General features: G+C 35.3%; 1 protein-coding gene across 6 annotated transcripts in view; it reads right to left on the reverse strand.

Annotated features, from left to right (window-relative positions):
- LOC139778992 (octopamine receptor beta-1R) overlaps positions 1-16,179 on the reverse strand; it is a 64,150-nt gene extending 47,971 nt beyond the window's left edge. Inside the window, exons 1-3 of one of the 6 annotated variants that reach the window (XM_071717188.1) lie at positions 15,655-16,179; positions 14,319-14,683; positions 4,442-5,730 (exon numbers count right to left, since the gene is read on the reverse strand). In XM_071717188.1, the coding sequence (XP_071573289.1) occupies positions 4,442-5,151 (710 nt within the window). In that variant the 5' untranslated portion in view covers positions 5,152-5,730; positions 14,319-14,683; positions 15,655-16,179. Of the gene's footprint in view, positions 1-4,441; positions 5,731-14,318; positions 14,910-15,654 lie in introns of all 6 variants that reach the window. The other 5 variants (XM_071717187.1, XM_071717186.1, XM_071717185.1 and 2 more) reach the window with 5 other exon arrangements.
- Positions 16,180-17,612: the final 1,433 nt, after the last annotated feature.

A 17,612-nucleotide genomic window follows, 5' to 3' on the forward strand; every position in this document is an offset into this window, starting at 1 on the left:
TTAGGCATCGCTTGCATAACTTCAATCACCTTCATGCATTTAAATTGCCTATCTGAGCATGTTTACACGTGCCGACATATGTTCGGTTTTCTCCACGCATATACAGTATAAATCCCTTTCACCTTTATTGGTATGTTTGTTAATATAACATCTTCAAACACAAAATTTTATGCCAACGAAAATAATTCTTTATTTTTGATTATAATATCTCATAAAGAATACAAAAATGTTAAAAAATTTGGAAAATCTGTGGAAAAGTAAATTAATGAAAAAGTAATTTAAATCTTTAATATGTTTTTATATGTTTTACGCATTTATGTCGTTCAAAATTCATGTAGAATCTACACGGGGTGTTTTAACATTACCGAATATCTTTTTCGGATTTAAAACTGACTTTTCTTTAATGAAAAGGCTAATATATCTGTACCTTCTAAACAATTAATTATTTATAACTATTAATCCAAAAGAAAAAATAGAAGGCAAGATTTAAAAAAAGTAATTAAATTGAAAAATGTTTTTTTATTACATTAATTAATTAAAAGCAAATCTGAGTTCTAAATTAAAAGAAATAATTCCAACTAAATTTTAAGAGAGGGAAGATCGAACCAATATTGCATTTTGTGTCGAAAAATTAGAAAACCCTAATATTCGCCCCGGTTGGAAATTAGGATTTCGCCGAATCATCATATTTCCGTTATGTGTTTGATCTTCGACATTAATTATAGACGAAGCACACCATCGTGACGAGAGATGCGGTCTCTCAAGTTTAATTGTACGAATAATTGGACGCCATATATATACATGGCGCCGCGCAAAAGCCAATGACAGTCGGAGAGATTGCCGCCAGCACGGGATGAGTTCGATCGCGAGAAAGCCGAAGCACTTCTCGACGAAGAAGAGCCTCTTGAACGTAAACTTCAACACGAAATTATTCTTAAGATGCAGTTAAGCTGCTCATTAAAGCTTTGTCTCGCGCAATCAGAGCTTTCCTACGAATTTAGGAACGGGAGCGGAAATGGGAACCGATCAATCAGTAACGTATTAGACGCGCACCAAAATTGCACTCGTTAAAGTAAAATTGAAGTACATGTACAGTGACTCTCACGAAACTGTTTAAACGTTTTAAAATTTTCAGATAAGTTTTATTTAAAAATATATTAATTTGAAGAGAGAAGAAAAATATATTGCTTGTAATCTTTCTGATAATTATATAAACATTTAATTTCATACGTATCTGTTTTCTTTTTTGTTTTTATCGCATAAAAAATTTTATAAAATTTTAAAAATGTTTGATACATATACGTACATTCTGAATTAAAATTTTTAAATTATATTTGAACATTATATTTTTATTTTTATTTTAATTATATTTCTAATAATATGTGAACTACAATAATAACTTTTTATTCGAAGTAAATGAAAATTCAAATATAGGTCCTACATATAGTCTCCCTTGTTTTTCAACTTTATTTTAAATTGTTTCCAAATTAAATGCCATTTTTTATTAAAGTGTAAGGTAGCAAGATAAATATTTCTCTCGTATTCTATGAAATAACTTCTTTTCACTTTAAATTGAAAACTTTTTCAATAAATTTTATCATTCGACATTACAAATCTCTCGATTTTTCTTCGTCAGATTTAAATTTTAGATTATATATTCAAGCTGAACAACTTCAAAACAAAACAAACTGCAGAAAATTTACAAACATTCGGATAAAATATTTTGTTCGGTCTATACATTTATGATATTCTGTAAATATTATGTAGTGCGTTGTTTCTAAACCCGTTATAACATGCTGCAAACATGTTGTATACATTCGTAAACCGAATGTGGCTTTCCAGCTCGCCAGTCACAATCGATTTTGCGAAATTTACGACACGCTCCCGCAAAAGCGAAATACAAAACTGATACTCGTCTCTCAATGCGACGCTGAACGATATCAGTTTTGGCACCGCATCCAGGACTAGTCCAGATTGAAATCGTCAGTAGACAAGACAATCCTGCACGAAGATTGCAGCTCGCGATGGTATTGAAAACGTCAGATTCACTTATTGTTAGCGCGCGTAAATTTAATGTACTGACCAGCGTGACTTTGATTTCGAGCTAAATATGATGCCATAACGATATTGCCACGATAATCTCATGATCGTCACATCACATGTACATATAAATGACACTTTTATTAATTATCAAATTGGATTAAAATTAAAATCAAATTTAAAATAATACTATATCTTCGTTGTGGTTCTTTTTCTTTTTATTCGCGCTCACATTCATCATTCATAAATGAATAATGTGGAAACCGTACTTAATTTTCTTTTTAAAATTGACATTTTGCGAACCGCGGCTTTGCCGAAGCCTCAGCGACTCCTTTAGCATTTGCGAACGCAGCAAATTCGAGAACGACATGAAATTTCCATTTCATTCCGTTCACATTTTCCTATTGTCACTCATATACTAAAGTGAAACTAAAACTCTGGCACTTTGCATTTATTTACATCACTATCATAAAACTAAAAGTTTTGCGCGATGTGATTTTTAATTCAGAATCACGAAAGTCTAGATTTTATTTTTAAATTATTTACGTCATCTTCGATCGCTAACTGCCTTTTTAATCAGCCATAAAGCCTTTATTCATAAAAATTTTTAATTAACAGTATCGCAATTGTAGAGCAAGAGATAGCTATTTTATCATTTATAAAAATGTTGAAGTATTAATAATTATTGAAATATTGACTTTAGATAGACGTAACTTTTCAAAAAAAGCAATATTTAAAGAGTACGTTAATGAATTGAATACTCAGATACATGTTAATTACTTTTATATTTAAATAAATATTACTTAAATTAAAATGCTTTTCTTTTTCATAAAGCTATTTACACAACTTTTAATATATTAAAAATCCTCCAACTGTGCCCGGATCTTTTTAATTTATACGAACTTGTTGAATCAAAATAAAATTAGAATTATAAACTCGTTACTGTTGAATATTAAGCCATAATTTTACATTTTGACGTTTCGGTGATTTTTTTGACAGTTAATACACCAAATTCGGGAGCAACGCAAAATTTCCATTTTATTCTGCGTTCATATTTTCCCGTTGGCGTTCATAAACGAACGGGGTGTCTCGGTGGCGCATTCAAAGTGCGACGGAATGACGTGTGTGCGCGAAGCGCGACGTGGTCCGCGTTATATAAAGAGCGAACACGCGACGTACCGCGGATATGTAATTTATGAAAATACAGAAAACTTTACGGCAAGGTCGCGCAAGACCGAGAGCCGACAGCCTCATCGATCGAACGCGGAAAACTATAATAAAGCAGAGATAGCATCGCTCGCGACAAAAATAACTGCTGGAAAGTGTTATTTTTATTGGCAATCAGTCCCTTGCATCTGTAATTGAGATTTAATTGTTTATTTTGCTAAAACACTTGATTGTATTTGCCGAATGAAATTGAAATGTACGAAATATGAAACTGCACAATTTCGACACACCGAAGCAAGTCGTACTATATATAAACGTTATTATCATAGTATTATTATTATTATATATTAAGAATTTTGTAGAATAAAAAGGGGGATTTAAAGCTTGTAATGACGCGCAAGCTGCACAATACGAGGAAGAATGGCGGAGCATTATTTCGGAATACTTTTCGTCTTTTTTTTCTCTCCCTCTTGAAAAGTACATTTGTTGTTAGTCGGCCACTCGTCTCTACCTTCTTTTGCGCCTTTTACCCTAATTGGACATTCAAGAACGGCACGAAGCCGCTTTCGGGAACATCTTTTGGATGGAAATAGAATTCTTTTGGAAGAGAAACTAATGGCGAATACTATCTCTCTCTCTCTATTTCTCTCCTTTTTCCTCTTCCAAATACAAAAGTATCTTCGGAGATTTAACGACCATGTATCGCTCGACCATTGTAACAACACGCTAACAACCTCGCTATCTTTATACATTAAGTTACTTGGCAACGGACAATTTGAGAAAGCGGCTAATACGCGATAATACGCGGATAAATGCGCGATCGTATTTCAAATATACGCCTCGTTTGTCAAATTACATTGTTTGCATAATGTAGCAGAAAATGTAAGCCCATTTTCCACGTGTAGCAAGATATTTTGGATACAAATTTAGACTCCATTTTTCTATGACAAAACATTGATTTTCGTTCTTTTTCATTCACGCTTTTCTATATTACACTTATATCGATAAGGGAAATTTTATTAATGATAAATTGTTTTAAAAAAGATAAGAACGTAATCTCTTGTCTCACACTTCATATAGTATTAATATTAATTAAAAATTTATAAAAATAAGGGCTTTATGGCTCTCTGAAGATCTTAATCTTCTAAAGATATTAATTAATCAGGATTTATTATGAGGATCCTAAAGTTTCATCCGTAATAATTACTGACAAGAGATTGGAGAAACGACTCACCGATACAGCATGCGCTCCTGACGATCGGCCTCGCGATAAATCTTGTAGTACATCGCGATCATGATTATCCCCGGTACCCAAAAGCTGACACCAGAACTGATGATAGCGTAGAACTTGTTGACTTTGAACTCACACACATTCGGAGAGTTCTTTCTGTACTCCAGGTGGTCCTTCGTGGTATACCATCCCGCGAAGATCGGTAGGAAGCTCATAACAGTCGGGGAGCACCAAACGACGCTCAACATGGTTCCCAATCTCACGTTCGTCATGATTAACGGATAGTCCAACGGTTGGACGATCGCGTAATATCTGTCGACGCTGATGCAGCAAAGGTGGAGGATGCTGACGGTGCTGAAGAAGACGTCCAACGAGTTCCACACGTCGCACATGAAATACCCGAATAACCAACGTCCGCCAGAAAGTTCCACGGAAGCGTTGAACGTCATGGCGAATAACGCCACCAGCATGTCGGCCAAGGCCAGCGATACCACGAAGTAATTAGTGATTACCCGGAGCTTCCGGTGTCTCATGACCGAAACGATGACCAATAGATTACCGAAGAGAGCACTAAGGATAATGAATATCATAATGAAGGCTTTGCAAGTTAGTAAAAGGACATACTCCATATCGTGATCGTTTTTGCTGTTGTTGCGCTGACCGGTATCGAGAGAGAAATTGTTCAGTAGATTCGTGGTATTGTCCGAGTTCATCTCTGATCTGACGTCTCGTTGTAACCTATCTTGAGGAACTGGGGTGTTTCTCACGTCTCGACTGGCTACTACCGTCGCTCGATGACTTCTTTCTCGTCTTCTTCCGTTTCTTCCTTGATATGACTAACATGCAATCGATCCATTTACGAAGATCAAGTTATCGTTTCACCTGGGTGAAACGTAGATCGCAAGGTTCTTAATTTGCAGCATCTATATAAGATGGTTTATTTAGAGTGTTTCGTGACTCACTTGTCAGTAAGGTCCAAAATAAGGGAATTAGGCGAGAGTGCATCTCGGAAAATATGCTCCGTTAACCTACTTGGATAAATTGGTACTTGAGTACTTGAGCTTCTAGGCGTTTCGTATACTTGGATCTTCTTGAGTTGATGATTGTCCGTTTACATGGATTTTACTTGCGATCATAAACACGATTGTAGATTTATTTTCTTTTATTTTGCTGTTGCAATTTTTTTACATAGTTGCAGTTAAAATTTTTTCGAATTTCGAGCTGACGTCCAAACAGGATTTCCATGCGGCACATTTTTCACAGATTTTGAAATGTCTTCGTGCAACGATAACCTGCGAACAAAATATGCACAAATATGCATAAAAAACGAAATAAATAATGCAACAATGTTATATGTATGCAAAATTTTAATCCTACATATTTACAAGCTTTGTAAATATCTACAGTTGCGTATCTAGTTCTGTGTAAAATGAATATTTACTATATTCGCAATATATTGCAACGATTCCAATTAATAGTTCTAAATTAATGTGTATGTAGGCTAATAATATAATATTATACAAGACCGATTTTGCAAAAGATAAAATAACGGGTTCTCTTATTATAGTCATATTGCATGAATTTTAAAAATAATCTCGAAAATTATGCCTATCACATTTAGAAGTTATTTAAAGAAATTTGGTGAGTATTTTAAGTTTATGAAAAACTTTTAATTTTGATAATTGCATTGCTAGAAAAAAACGTATTTTTGTTTATTCTGCGCGTTTTAATATAACTTAGTTAATTAAAGTTAATTAATTAAAAATTAATTATTATCTCTGAGTCTGAATTTTCCATTTCAGTGATTCTATTGCTAAAGAAAACGTATTTTTATTTATTCCATGTAACAATAATACATTATTAAAGATAGTTAATTAAAAATGCTCTATTACACTTATAGAAGCATGACATTTTACTTTCAATGACGTCATTATTGATAAAAATAGATTACTCGCTTACTCTTTGCAATAATATAAAATAATATCTTCATCAAAATTGGTTAATTAAAAACTGGCAAATGTTTGGGGAACTGGGAAATTCCAATAGTTTCATTGTTGAAGGTATTCCTACGTTCCCGTTATTCAAGCAGTAATACTGTTATTTTAAGGCTAATTAAAGGTTAATCAATATTTATAAAAGTCTGAGATATAAATTCTCATAATCCTATTATCAAAATTTCGTGCTTATTCTCTTTTACATATCATAATAACTTTACTAAAGTCACATAATTTTACTAAAGTCGATTTTTTAATTTTAAAAATGTCATTGTAAAAATAAACATTTCTACATTTTAATAATATAATTTTATTAATTAAAATTTATTTAATACTTGGGGATTTTTAAATTCAAGTTTTATTGATTTTTTTATCATCCAAAGAAGTGCACGATAGTAATAAAAACAATTTAACTTTACATTTGTAATTGACTAATTTTACAAGTCTAGCTTATTAAAAATTCTGATATTCGAATTTTAACGTTTCGAGACTTGAGATTTAAATTTGCATTATTTGAATCGTAATAATTTTGATTGTAAATTTGTCACTGGGTAATCCCTCCATCGTAAATATTCCAAATAATTTCGATTATCCACAGTCAATGTATTTAGATGTATTCCGGTGATGTACGAGCACATAATCCGCGTTAAAAGGCCGTTGATTTACCGCAGGAATATGCTCGTATGTTCTGTCGAAATTGGATTTACACGAAGATTCGCGAGAGGCGCACGCGGATAACAAGTTGTGACAATACGATCTAATGCTAAAACGATATGTATATCAGTCATAATAGAAACAACAAACGCAAATGAACACGCGGTCGAACTACTATCCGTAGAATGCCTAAATGCTATTTGAAATTCGCACAATCTAGAATTTAATCATACGATGTCATCTCGTGGGAGTTTAATTACCATGGACGACATACAAATAATATTTTTTAAAATAGTAACGTAAGGTGAGCAACTATAAACGACGTAGTATTCTATAAATAAATACTTTAAAAATACGCAGATAGCGAAGAATAGGAAATATAATATTTAATAATTAAATGCGATAAATAGAAGTGCTACTGAAAATATATTGTGGCCACTTTATATATATATATATATACGATGCTATAATTATTATAAATATATTCTTCTTACTACGTCAATATGTCCTCAAAATAGATAGAACCTATTTGATTCAAAAATATAGTTCTATAAATATAAGATCGTCCATTTTAATTGCACTCGATCTACGCCACTTATCTTCTATGCTTATACGTGCCTGTCATTTTATATGCAGAAGGTACAGGGAAACGTCTAAAACGGACGATTCCTACGATCGAAGAGCGAGAAAATCCTTCACCGTTGTAAGACGAACCGGATTGAGATATGTAGGCTGACGTAATATATATTATATTATTGACGTTCTTCGCAACGCCGTCTTAAGAAGTTTTCCTCTCTAAAGAGTTCCGATTCTATCGACTGTCCTATCTATTTCGGTTCAAGCCAGATTAAAATCGGACGCAATATTTATTTGCGACCGTAACGTGAAATATTTCTCTCGATATTTATAGATCTGTCCAATACGGCAATACAGAGTGTCCTAGATCTGTGGCGAGTTTTCATCTCCATGAATTCTCTAAATAATTTGTCGATTTGACAAATTCATCGAAGATATCTGTGCAGTACGTTAGCGAATTTTTCATGTCCAACATTTTACATATTTTTTAATCAATATTTTAATTAAATAATTTTATAATCAATTTTCTAATTAAAAATCTATTCTTAATTCTGGTTTTTGATATTCAATCTCTGGAAAACCACTATGAAATTTTTCAATGGAGTAAACGTATAATGAATAATATATCAAATAATTTGATCACGATATATAATTATTCAAACAGCATGTACTATCAAACAATAATGTAATATAATATATAATTATATTACATATTATACTATATGATTCATATAATTAAATATGATGATCATATTATTTGATGTATAATTATCAAACAATGTGTGTATTATTGTCAAATATTTTATACTCTTTTGTGAGTTATTGATTCTTGAAGTACTAGTTTTCGCTTGTTTAAAAAAAGTTTTAAAAAAAGCTTTAAAAAACATTTCTACACAAAACGTTTCTACACAAAATCTCTGCGATAAATTTTGACATTATACTTAAATAAAATTGCGGAAATTCGGGATAAAATTGAATGAAATGACCTGTGTGAGAAATGCATGCAAATTTTTCATTTGCGATGTATTGTTGGGCTAATCATATTCGCGAAACGCGCGAAATGTCACCGTTGGAATTCCAGAACTGTCCTGAAAAATTCAGCGACAGTCAACGACAATCTCGATGGAAAAAAGAGAGAAAGGTTCCATGAAATTATATACGCGGACACTCGCTCCATCGCGTGATGATGAAAATTTCGCGATGGTGGAAAAGTTGATGGTTCGCGAGTAATTTTTCTCGCGTGAGAAAAATCGCTCGGCTTGTTATTAACTCGACTAATAATTTCCCGGAACACGAAACGTGTAATGTAATTGTTAGCGTGGAATAATTACGAAAATCACGATCGTTATTTGAAAACAACTTGCCCTGCACTTTTTTTACAATTATATCTTACCCACTAATAATATTATGTCATAAATTTCTAAAATTGTACGAGAGAATTATACCGACTACTTATAATAATTTTTTTTACAATTACTTTGTTATTTTTATATGTACGACACCCATCACGGAATGAGGGAGGTTCCAGGTTCGAACCCTGGCTGAGGTAATATTTTTCGCAATAAATTTAATTATTTAATTAAGACGCTTATATTATAAACATCTAAAATTACATCAATTTAGAATGACCAGAATCCTTGGTCAAAATGCGGTGACGATTTGTCACGACGATTATAATCGTTGCCATGATTATAATCATTGCCAGTATATAGTCAATTGAAATTCTTAATTGGGATTTTTATATGTATTTATATTAATATTCCGGAATTTTATCTGTCTCATTTTTTTTTTAATTTTATGTTGGTATATATTTACGTATCAATTATAATTGTACATTACAAATTATATTTTGATAAATTTTTGATGCATAAAAAGAGGCGATATTAAAGAAATAAATAAATTTTAAATTAATTTTAAATTTTTAATATAATTCTACTAAAAAGTATGTAGAATATTTATTTATCAAAAATTCGATCCTAAAAGGTATTTATTTATTCAAAACGTATTGCTTAAATAATACCTATATATTATTTCCAACATTCTTTAAAAGTAATTCTTATAATATTCTTGAAATAAGTCTTAAAATAATACAAGAAACGAACGAATAAGTTAAGTATTACTTATATCATTAATATATTTTAATACTTAAGCTGAATATACATTTCTATATTACATTTTAAGAAGGATAATAATGTACAAGATACATAGATATTATTTTATACATATATATATATATATATATATATATATATATATATATCGCGAAACGCAATTGCGTTTCTTGATATTCTCATAGAGAAGTAAGAAGAGAGAATAATTCAAAAAGCGAACAATCACCAAGAGTTAATAAGATCCGGTAGCTTTGAAGGCAGAGCAAAGGCTTCGTAATACGAAACACGAAAGGGGAAAATGAACGTACGTCGACGTCGTAAAGCCGGCTTACCTCACTTCTCGTCGGCACAAGCGTATATACGGATATTCCACTAGCGCGAACATAAAGTATTGCCGTCACCGCCGTCGTCGTCGCCGTCGCCGTCGCCGTCGCCGTCGCCGTCGCCGTCGCCGTCGATGTGGCCGTCATTCCCGTATATGCCACGAAATACGAGAGCGAAACACGAGTACGACATGAGCGCGCGCGCGCGCGTGTCTCGCTGCAAAGTGCCAGGCGTCGTTTGTAAATCGCGACTTCCGTTTACAGGACAATTTTCCGTCGGATTTTCGCGAACCGAGGAAGCGTGCGAGCAAACCGCCACGGGCGGCCCCGTCTATTTGACCACCGCGTCGCCATCGACTTCAAAGCGAGTACCGAACGACTTGAAGGCGCCGAGACGCGACGTGAAATTGCTCCGAGAGGAAATAGAAGTACTCTGTCGCGCGGGCGATGTGCAGATATAATTCTAATTGCGGATAAAACTTGATTTCACAATCTATATATGTACGTACATATCCCTCCTCGCGTCGGATCGAGCTGGATGTTCCGACGCTGGCGTCGGCTGCAAAGCGTACCGTCGTCTCGCTGCCATTTCCACGTTTCTGCCACCACGTCGCGAAATATGAACGCAAAACACGAGCACGGGATACGAAGCGTCGTCCGCGATCCGCGATTTACATTTCCGCGACGCGATGCCGCGGAATATTCTGGATTCTCGAAAGGAGCGAGGAGCGCGCGCGTGTACCCCCGCCATCTTCAGACGCGAACTGCGACGACGACTTCGAACGGCGCGCGGATATCGAGCAACTTCACGCGGCGCGACGCGTCGGATCAAACGTGCGGATGTTTCACTGACGTGGTCGTAGACCGGTATTCATAGTCGGTTCTTGTATTTAAGACTGTCTTAAGTACAATCTTAGGATGTCATAAACCAATCACAGAGCCGTATTAGCATCTTAAGACATTACTCAAGACAGTCTTGAAATAAGAACTGCCCATGAATACCGGCCGTAAATGTACCATGCCGTTGCCGAAAAGGCCATTTCTGCGTTTTTGCCGCGAAATACGAGGCGTTGTTCGCGAATTCCGATTTTTGCTTCCGCGACGCAATTCCGCGGAATATTTCGGATTCTCGCATCAAGCAGCACGACGACCGTCCGCGTTTCGCGCCATTTTTCATGCGAACTGCATCGCTGAATTTGTGATGAGAATGGCGAACGAATCGAAACGATATACGGCGTCCGAAGAGAGATAAAAATATTTCATATAAATGCAATATTTAAAGAATTATATATATCTTTTGTGTTATATAATTAATAAAATCTGTATAATTCTATATATTCTAAAAAAAATTTTTAATTATAATCCTATATTTTCTCAATATCTTCATTATATATTCGGATATAAAATTACTCATTTTTACGCCAGGCAAAAATAGCTGCGAAATTTAGGTGATATTTTGCGATGAATCGCGAATGGAAATTCTACGGATTTTCGAATTCAAACAAGGGCGAATTTTTGTTCGCGAATAAAAAACCAATTGCCAATCGCCAATCACCAATCGCCAATCGCGTGTGGTACGCAACTTTATTCAAATGACGATAATAAGATTCGAGTATGGAAATTTACGACCGAATCTTCGTGTAAAACGCGGCCGAACTCTCGTAATAAGAAATTGCAGAAGTGAATAATGCACGATGAGACTTGGAAAGTTTACGCAAATTTTAAAGCAAGAACTCGTTAGAAAGTCGAAACCATCTTAAATGGCTTCGTGTGATATTCCTGTCAGAATATCGTCGCGAGCACGTGTAAAATTACATTTTTCTAAAGGCATACAAATATGCTAATGTAAGGAAAAGATTAGGAGAGGACAGAGGTCGGAATTAATTAGCAATATGCAACGAAATACATGAGAATATTGTAATTGTAATTCTATCCTGAAAAGCTTTTATACCGCATTTACTAGAATTTAAGAGAACATATTCTATGACATTTAATACAATATTATTAAAGTGATTAAATTTATATCCACTGATATTTACATTAGCACATTATATGTTACATATCCTCCAATATAATTTATATTATATATGTAATAATTATAAAGAATATATATTATAACTATAGGTAATATATTTTTTTAAATATATAATAATGGTGTTATAAATACTCGAATCATATTTGCAGGTCTTTGTCTGCGATACAAGATCACCGGCATCGATTGTCGTAATCCCGTTGCATCTTCATCTATAAGACGAGAAGCTTTACAATGAAGCTGAAGCACGCTTTGTCCTATGCTTAGAGATGAACTTGCCTCTATTATTACATTTAGTTTGCTATTTACCACTATCGTACGAGCAGTCGAGCGTGTATCGTACGTGTATGTAACGTTAATCAGATCGCAGACAGGCATCGCGACACCTTTGACAACCGCGTGAGACCGTAACCTTATGAAAATTTCAAAGGCGAATTGATTTCCTCGAAGCATACGTAATTCAGCCACACGTTGCAGCTTCGTGAAATTATTTCCAAATAAATTTAAAATCCACGGTACGATATATATCCCATTACGAAATGTAGTAAAGCAGATTCGTTAATTTATCTTTTCAATTTTTCTTAACTTATTTTTACAATTTAATGACAGCTTTAATTGTGAGATAAATTTATGAAATTGTAACCGAAGTCCAGCTATAATTTGTAAATAGAATTTTATATATATGTACATTTTACATGCCAGATTAGTAGTTAACATGTATAATTATACGAATTTTAGAAGTCATATAATGGGCAGAACAAAAAATGTTTTAATTATAATTTGGACTGTAATTATACAGATTAATCTAAAATTATTCACAATTTATTTTTTAGTTATTATTGTTTAAAATGAAAAATAAAAGGTAATTTAATATTAAATTAAAATTAAAGATGAAATTATGCATTAGATTTTGCCTTGATATTAAAAACTGTGAAAGAAAGATAAAAATTTCATTCAAGAAGATGAACTTTACTGCATGGTATGAATAATGGTAAAAACTGCAACTGTTTATTCTCGGCAACTAAATAATGAAAATAGCTATGAGTTATGAGTAATAAATGAAAATAGCAATAACAATAGTGAGATATAATAATGAGAATAGCTATGAGCTATGAGTAATAATGAGTTTCAAGGTGGAAGCAGTTCTCACATTTATGTCAGCCACATCGAAAATCGATCGGCATGTATGGAATGAACGCGACGCGATTGTTTCGGTCGGCATCTGGCAGAAAATTTCAACATTTCGCGAAATAATTTAACTCATTGCACACGCATTTGCTCACCGGGCGTATAAATACGTTTGATGTAACCGTGAAGAAAAAATGCAATTATCGACGGTAGCAATTTGAAAATCGATCCGAATGTCAGAGTCGCGGCATAACACGGTGGTTTGAAAGAATTTCTTGTACGGAGCGTTATTGCATTCAAGAACGCATCGAAAATATAATTAATTTGATGCCTAAAATTATACGACCACAAAAAAACATTAAAATTCTACTAAATACTCATTAAACACGATTACTCTTATTCTTTTTGAAAGTTTAAAATACATTTCCTGTGACGGAAAAAATGTACGAGTACGTATTGTACGTTTCGTTTTGCGAGTTTGTGAATTCTTATGAATATTTTCGTAAGGAATGCAAATATTTCAGTCATTTTTATACAACATTGATTCCAGCGACTCGGAAATATGTGCGCAAACTATTCCTGTGTCTCATAGCTAGATGTAGATTTATGCTACATGTTGATTTATCTATAGCTCCAGGTAGCAGGATGTAAAGACGTTTTAATGACGTGTATTATTGACGTTAGAGACGTCATTAAGACATGAATAATACGTCATACGACATCACTCCGCTACCTGGGGCGTTTCACAAAACGTAGCGCAATTATGCTGGTTATTAATTCAGCAATGCATTCGTATATATGAATTTATATTTGGCTTATCGAATTAACTAACGTTGCCATCATCATCGTATTACCATCGTTCGTTTGAGATTGGCGGATCATGCGATCGCAAAGATAAGCACCACATATTAGCTCGAAGCAAATAAATACGCAAACCTACTCGTATCCCATCAAAGCTAAACAAACATTCAATACACTCGTATCCCATCGATATTCCAGCTGTATCAGAGAGAGAGAGAGAGAGAGAGAGAGAGAGAGAGAGAGAGAGAGAGAGAGTCTTACCTCCGAGTTTCTTAGCTACGCTCGTGCCCCGATCAAGTTACTTCCGGCGCATCTTATTCACCGCAAAAAAGTTAATTTGCAATGTTTCAGTTTCATGATAACTCCGCCGATACACGAAAATAATGTCACAATGTTTTTCCACATTGATCAATAGATATTTCCGGTGATGACATCTTCAAAGCTGTTATACGTTCAGATCGGTTATTATCATTTCTTCATTCATTATATTGATTGTTTCTTCAGTTGTTCGAGATTATTTAATCACATTCTGCGGTTCGTTAAGAAAGTAACGTTCTTTGTCTTTTAATGCAAAGTTCGTGGGAAAATGAGACATTGTGCGATATATAGTTGATTTCATCATGAGCCTATGTTATGTCAAGTGTTATTTGCCTTGCTTATTGTTAGTGTAAACACGCGGCTGGCTCAGTGAATTTACAGCTGTTAGCTTGTTTCATCGGCGCAGTATGTGCTAATTTTGTAGCATTTTTCTGATTATGATTGTTAATAAGATTGTGAAACTCTATTAACACTTTCGCCACCAAGTGTCACGTATTATATCTATATAGCATCACAATTTGTTTAGCAGATTATCTGTATGACAACATTGTACATATGTAACAATAGTTTATAAGCTGAAATCACAATGTTGCATTGATGAAGGATCAATGATTATCTCTTATCGCGTTTTGATTTTATATCGAAGAATCCTCTTTCTAGTAATTTATATTATCCTATTTCAGGAATGAATAACATTAAAAGATACGGATAGCATAATCAGAGAAAGATTTTTGAAAATAGTTTTACAAGTAACATAAAATAACTTTTTTTCTCTTACATGAATTTCAAGACAGATTACATGAAGAAAAATAATCTTATTTGATCTTTTTTACCGATTCTTTTCCAGAAGTAAAGCGGTAGCGAAAGTGTTAATTATTATTACGCTCAATATTATACGAAATCATGCTTGTGCAATTAACTGTACGCGTTATCACTTTGAAAACTGAAACGTTATCAATATCACCGTAGTTGACATATCTGCAATCATGATAGTGAGCTTAGACACCGTGTGGCGTATAATCGTATCTATAGTTTGCATAATTACAAGATACCTCTAACGTGCCATTGTTGCAACATGTTTGTTAATGCCTTTGATCTAAACCTGATAATCTCAATTAATTTCGTCGGAAATCTTATTAAGCATATAATTTTCGGTAATTGTCATGTATCTTCGCAAAGGGCGCCTTTCCGACCAGGGTAATAAAATTTGAGACGATAACACGTGATCTACATGAATAATCATGCAAGATCGCCAAGTGTGTTATCAGGAGATAGTTACCTCTCCTCCAATGATCGCGCAAACACTTAAAGCATCGTTATCTCGAGACCTCGCACATCGTTACACCTTGTCATAACACTCGACACCCACCAGGAAGATCACACGAAACACGTGGTCGACAGGATCCAGCGGTGATAGGTTCTGTAAGGTTTATCTTCTCGAGTGTCCGCTTAACCGTGTACTTTAATTCGTCGTCAGTATAAACAGAATCCTCGTCGCCCTCATCCGTTATCCGTCTTAGCGTCGCGAGCGGAAAGGATGTAATTACAATCCGGTAGTTTCGAAGGCGAAAGGACGACGTGTTACTTCATCAAAGTGTTTAACAGCGGCCGTATATCCGAAGGTCACGCAATATTGGAGCTGGTCGCAACAATTGATCACCGATTACGAGCGGTGAGTGCACACACGGAGCATCGATACGATGAAAGCCGTGGCGATGAAAGAAATGATTGACGAATTGTTCGTTTCGATTAAACAGAGAGAAACGTTCCAACTGAACGGAACGGCGGTCTTTTTCAGCTTGGATGACTTCGAATTTTTTTCATTTGAAACCCGCCACGGATTGCCAATGGAGAATCGTCGCGAATTATAAAATTTAACAATCCGATCAACGAGATCCACTCGGGAGAGACCCAGGACGCATTTAGAAGATGATCGTCACGATGTCTAGCAGGTTGAAGTTGTTATGTAAATCAAAGTTGGACCATCAGTGGATTTGTCCGACGGGAACATTTGCGGGATCCAGCGATTGTTGCGGTGTGTGTCCGAGAGGAGATGATCGAAGTTTGTCTCTCAGTCTCGAGCGAGACATCTTCCGAAACTCCGGTAACTCATAATAACATCATGATGTCCACGGGAACACAGTAGATTGGGACTCCATCATTGATCTTGCAGAGACCAGCGGAAAGCCGCGTCCCGGATTCGAAATATCTCCATTTTAGCACTCGGCACCACGTATTACTCTTAACGGAAAAGTGGAGAACGTCACTTTTATTTTCTCATTTTTTTCCGCGAGCTCCAAAATTAAGAGCCCCCCCATTCTCCTGGATCTCCCTCGCCACGTGTTAATCGCGGACGTTTTTCCAGATCCCACGTCCGTGAGAGACGCGCATCCCCTGGCGCTTTGTTTACATGGTGGAAAGGGTTGATGTGTCCGGGGTAGTTGGCGCGATCGACTGAACGGCGCACGGATACAAGAATGCACAACGTTGTTGTGGCTCACACGGCTCGCGAGGCCGCAGTGAACTGTGGGTGGTCGCTTCGGAGAGGCTTTCCCGCTTTCCACCAGCGACGCACCACCGCGCCACCCTGTCTCTACCTCTCTCACCCTCACCGTCACCCTCTCGCCCTCTCTACATCGGATAGCATAGCAACTTCCACCTTCTCGGCCGAATCCCTCCATCGTTACCCCCGGCCCACTCTCTCTCTCCCTCTCTCCCTCCTCCCTCTTTCTCTCTCCCTCATCTTCGAGCTCACCCTCTTCGTTGCGCCTCCGTCATCCGCACAGAAGAGGGTGGTTCTTCAGCGACCCGCGCGAACGCCCGCGCGTCCGTCGCCTCTGCGAGAGCGAGGGTGAAAATGAATCTAATTCGCGAAAAGCGAGACGTGGGACGTGAGATCGAAGTCGGGGATCGGATATTTATTGCGATTATCAACTATTTCGGGAGCGTTCATATCATCTCATTAAAATCCCATTAAAAGTTTAATTACAATTTAATATATCGCATAGTTTAATACATGATATAATTTTGTAAGAATTTTTTATTCCGAGGCACATTGATATCGATATCGTTAGAAAATGTAATGTTCTAACGTTCAAAATTTTGAGCAACGTTAATAAGACTTTTTTAAATCAAACTGAAAATCGGGCATAATTAAATTATCATCATTTCTTATTTTTTGAAGCATCAGTTTAAAATATTTTGGCTTCTTAAGGATCTTGAAGTAAGATGTTTTTA

The sequence above is a fragment of the Temnothorax nylanderi genome, unplaced genomic scaffold, assembly GCF_030848795.1.
Source record: "Temnothorax nylanderi isolate EJ_2023f unplaced genomic scaffold, tnyl_v1.0 TNYL_tig0204_pilon, whole genome shotgun sequence".
NCBI classification, from domain to species: domain Eukaryota; kingdom Metazoa; phylum Arthropoda; class Insecta; order Hymenoptera; family Formicidae; genus Temnothorax; species Temnothorax nylanderi.